General features: G+C 41.1%; 1 protein-coding gene across 1 annotated transcript; it reads right to left on the bottom strand.

The window, feature by feature from the left end:
• Window positions 1–2,172: 2,172 nt before the first annotated feature.
• On the bottom strand, window positions 2,173–4,639 carry LOC110875754 (protein FAR1-RELATED SEQUENCE 5-like). The gene is made up of 6 exons (XM_022123957.2): window positions 4,570–4,639; window positions 4,313–4,447; window positions 4,129–4,227; window positions 3,232–4,021; window positions 2,858–3,116; window positions 2,173–2,745 (listed from the first exon to the last, which is right to left on the bottom strand). Exons 2-6 carry the CDS (start codon window positions 4,428–4,430, stop codon window positions 2,173–2,175), a joined length of 1,839 nt encoding a protein of 612 aa, XP_021979649.2. The 5' UTR covers window positions 4,431–4,447; window positions 4,570–4,639.
• Window positions 4,640–4,877: the final 238 nt, after the last annotated feature.

Here is a 4,877-nt window from a genome sequence, read left to right as displayed (position 1 = left end):
GGCTTTTGTAAAGTGACTTTGTCGGTAGAATATGAATGGAGTCCTCTTAGGTGTGCACATTGTAAGGTTTTTGGTCATTCTGATGATTGTTGCCCGAGACAGCCCAGGAGGGCTCCTAAGGAGCCGGTTTCTGGTCAGAATAAACAAGGGGGGAGCAATACCCGAAAACAAATGAAGCAGCCGGTTGTAGACAAAGAGGGTTTTACGGATGTGGAGCGCAAAAAAGCGGCTAGGAAATCAGGTTTTCCTGTGAATAAGCAGAAGCAAAAATTTGAATACCGTCCGATTGGTTCCAAGCCGAGTGGTGGGGCTTCTACCTCGGGTCCGACATCTAGTGTCAAGACGCACAACCCGTTTGATGTTCTTTCGGATAGGGGTAAGAATGTGGGTAAAAATGGTGATTTTCAACATGACCAGCAGGTTTCGGATGACGAGGAGGTTATTGGTACTTATAACGAGACTAATGAATTTATGACTTCCGGGATGTCGAAGGCAGGGGCAAGCACCTCGTCCACGAAGTTCTTCAATGGATAGAGTGTTGTTGGTTCGTGTCAAGGGGCTGCTGGTCTGTGGCAGTTTTATTTTTGATGATGGAGGATAATCTCTTGCTCTGTTTTGTTTGTCGTGTCTACTAGATGTTTTTTTCCATAATGTGTAGTAGACTAGGTTATGTGGTGTCATAGGTTTATGGTTTTGTTTTTGCTTGGCTAACATATATGGGGCATGTCCTGTATATGAACTAGTGTGGAACTCATCCTCACTACTTGTACTTATTTGGGATTGTTTTAATAGAATCACCGGGGTAACCCTTTACCCAAAAAAAAACAATTATGGGGGCTAACATGTGTTAAGCCTAAAGGTTTTTATGCCATGGTAAAAAAAAAAAAACACAATCATCAATGCAGATAATATTAAGACAAGCCCATTAATAGCAAACAGATGTCCACAAAAAAGTAGGGCTACAAACACAAAAGTGGCCAAGGCCATAGAGTTTCTTACAATCCTATTTATGACAAATGGGATCAAAATAGTTCCACCTTAAAAGAACCGTGGGGATAGTTCCAGTTAAAAGAACCAACAATTATGGGGGCTAACATGTGTTAAGCCTAAAGGTTTTTATGCCATTGTAGAAAAAAAAAAAAACACAATCATCAATGCAGATAATATTAAGATTAGCCCATTAATAGCAAACAGAGGTCCACAAAAAAGTAGGGCTACAAACACAAAAGTGGCCAAGGCCATAGAGTTTCTTACAATCCTATTTATGACAAATGGGATCAAAATAGTTCCACCTTCTTACACACGTAACAGAGAAGAGCAGGAGGATGTCAAAAGACTGTTACATGTGTGTAAGAAGGCCAAAATGAAGAGAGTCTCCCATTACATAGTACTAGAAAACGACAATAAAGATTTTAATCAGAGGGTGAGGCACCAGTGGCGGTCTGCCTTTGTTGTTCAGCAGCTGCCTTTGCTGCTTTCATTGCAGCCACCTTAGCGCAGTTGCGTGAGTCGTGGTCGTCGACGTACAGACCACAACGCTTGCATAAACGAAGCTGCTTTGGACGTTTGGGTGGTTTTGCCTTTGCCTTCTCACCGGGGCTAGAAATGCGAGTATGAGTACCACATCCTTTATTGCGTGCAACTTCTGGATTAGCAACTTCGACTGGAATGTTGATTGGCTGCCCAACTATTTCTTCCATTTCACACTCGTTTGATTCATTTTGAATTGTAGACAATGGTTGCTTGGAAAGCACATTGATCTTGAAATCCCTGAGTTGGTCAACCAATTTTGCCAACGAATCCTCATCGGTTCTGGCCACATCAACGCATTCAGTAACGAGGTCGAGGATTTCATTCCGCATCACGGACGGTGCGTGTGGGTTGACTCCGTATCGGCTGGAAATTGAAAAAACCTGTTTGGGGAGGGCATCTCGACGCCACCTATCGTTTATGTATTGGGGTGGAATCCTTTCAACATTTTTCAATCGATAGACACAAAAGACATGGCGACACAGATATCTGATACGTGTGAAATTCCTGCATGAGCAACTGGCGGATTGGTCTACAGTGTTATACGTAACCTGTTTTGAACATAGTCAGCAAAAAAAAAGCCCTATAGGTCTAACATATGTTAGAGGATGGGTAATAATGAAATTTCCTAACATGTATTACCTAATAGACATTTGTGATATTGTTCCTTTTATCCAAATGAGTGACGTCTATCAAAAGACTGGAATCGCTGGACTCGGTTTGGTTTGTGATGTAGCATAAAAACTTCCCTTTAATTATCTCTTTTTGAACTTGCGCGAAAACAGCGTTTGTGTAAATGGCGAACGCGTGCTGTTCTATCGCTAAATCAGTATTGCCAGTGAACATCGTGGATGAGGTTTTGTACTCCGATACACGTTGCCGATATCGTTGGCTGTCTACCCTATTTTCAAAGCACATCATAAATTGTACAAGGGTGTTTGCGCTTGTTGAGTTGACCTTGAAGGCAGCGTTAGAGCTTTCGCAACGTGAAGTGGTCTTCATTAAGCAACACATGGGCAGTTCCCTGAAGTACGCTGGTACCCAAAGATGTTTGATGTTGTACATGTCGTTCAACCAGCTGTGGTCTTGAAGCCTAAATGTTTGTAGGAGGTCATTCCAGCGGGACTCAAACGTTTCAGGTTTGATATAAACATTCCAAACCAACCGGTGAATGCAGGACCGAAGATCAGTGTTTTCGAGAACGTCCGCAGAGATCTGAAAAAGTGAATAGTTACTAACACGTGTTAGATTAAAACAGTTTGAAAATACATATAAAAATTCTGTTATGTTGAATAACACATGTTAAGGGCTAACAAATTAAGCTAACCTTGGAGGGTAGTTTTTTCATTATATGCCACATGCATAGACGGTGTCGTGATTCGGTAAAGACCATAGGAACAGCTTGTAGCATGGATGGGTCTTGATCACTCAGCACGAGAGTTGGTTGAGTACCGTGTGCCTTCAAAAAAGCCTTAAGCAGCCACACATAGGATTCAATGGACTCGGTTGATATCAAACCCGCCCCAAATGTAACACATTGGAAATGATGATCCACACTCGTGAATGGCACAAAAACCATCTTGTACCTATGAACAAAAAATTGATTTGATGTTAACAAAATGTAAAACTTTTTTGGGTTAGGGTTGTATACTTGGGGATCAGGCCTAACACATGTTAATGGGGGGGGGGGGGGAAACTAACCTGTTAGTGCTGTAAGTTGCGTCAAACGCGAGGACATCGCCAAAAGCTTTGTAGTTTAGCTTTGAAATCTCATCAGCCCAGAATACAGAAGACAACTTTCCATTTGATACAGTGTAATCAAAATAGAAGTTGGGTAGGTTGTCAAAGCGCTCACGCAGGCGTTCAAGGAAAACTTGTGCGTCGCGTTCACCAATAAAAATTCGCAACTGGTGGCTAAAGTTTTTAAAATCCACCGGAGTCCCATTGACATTGTGATGCCCTCCTTTTAAAGCTACAAGACATCTATAAGCTCTCATGGGTCCGATACTGTTTAGACTCATATTGTGAATGAATTGTTTGGTGGAGAATGACAGCTTCCGTGATATCTTGCTAAGATCACGGTTGTAACTCTCAACAAGTTCATGATTATGAATATCATTGAAACTCAGAACTGTGTATGAATCATTCGAGATTGAGACTAGTATGCTTGCCTTACCGTCACACCATGTGAAGTTGGTCCTCCGGTGCTTAACAGAAGATTCATCTAGGGTGTCAAAAGTCCTCTTGAGTTGTGGTTTTCCATATTTTGAGCATCGAAGATACTTGTGTGTGGGAATTCCATTCCAGACTTTAGTTTGCCTTTTTTTTACAGAAAAACCTGCTTCAAACGCATAAAGTTCATACATGGAAAGAACATCCGCAAAAGTTGGATAAGATTTCCCACACAATGGTATGAACTTATCAGCGACGTTAGGAATCCAGTAACGGGTTCCCTGAGGGGTATCAAAAACGAAGTATGGATTCGATGGCCCTGCATCATAAAACGAAAAAGGTTAGGAATCTGCTATACATGGCATGACAAAAGGTTAGAAATCTGTGATATGAGAATAAAGTGGGCTCCCATGTAATATATACAACCGTCTATCTGGCCGCGTGATGATTCAGCAAACAGAGAATGACCATGAGATGATCCAGAAACAGCACCAGGCATGAGCTGCATATGGGAATCTTGGGATGCTACATGTGAACATTATGGAATATGTTTGAACAATGCCATATCTGGGGAAGAAAAGTACAAAACCAGTGTATAGAAAAAACAAACCTTCTTCATTATCCATAACCTGGTCATCATTAAAAGCGCTGTTCATGAAATTGTTGGAGATCACAACATCCGGGGATCTAACAGGGGCTTCGGATGATCGCGAACAATCAACAGGCATATAAGTGTATACAGAAGCTTCGAATGGAACAGGTGAACATGGCCATGCAGTATAGTTTGGATTATTCGATTAAAAAGTTGTAAAAGACAAAAAAAAAAACAGAACTTCGAGAACAGTTAAGTTACATAAATGGACAAACCTGGAGCATTAAATTCCTCATCATTTTGGAAGTCGCTGCTAAAAAACCGGTTGGGGAAACTATGGACCGGCGACATTAACTCATAGGTTGGTGGATTTGTCTCCATGGATATTAATGGAGTTACTTACTAATTTGGAGTAAAAGTGAAATGGGTTTCTCTGATGAATGTTGACGAAGATATAAAAGAAAAAAGGAAAAAGAAATATGGGGGAGGGTGAATGGTACATAAGATTTGATGGGCAATAAATGAAGATGTCAATTCATATTGGGGATAGTTCTTGGTGGTTAAGTTAATTTACTAATATAAC

The sequence above is a fragment of the Helianthus annuus genome, chromosome 9 (genome assembly GCF_002127325.2).
Source record: "Helianthus annuus cultivar XRQ/B chromosome 9, HanXRQr2.0-SUNRISE, whole genome shotgun sequence".
Classification (NCBI taxonomy): Eukaryota; Viridiplantae; Streptophyta; class Magnoliopsida; order Asterales; family Asteraceae; genus Helianthus; species Helianthus annuus.
This window is presented reverse-complemented; position numbering and strand designations above follow the sequence as displayed.

Bases quoted from the DNA above. Each gene is read 5' to 3' on its own strand.
- LOC110875754 (XM_022123957.2), bottom strand. From the start codon at position 4,430: ATGCCTGTTGATTGTTCGCGATCATCCGAAGCCCCTGTTAGATCCCCG. The intron at 4,228-4,312 runs GTTTGTTTTTTC...GTTCACATGTAG, and splicing joins GGTTATGGATAATGAAGAAG to CATCCCAAGATTCCCATATG. The intron at 2,746-2,857 runs GTTAGCTTAATT...TCACTTTTTCAG, and splicing joins TGAAAAAACTACCCTCCAAG to ATCTCTGCGGACGTTCTCGA.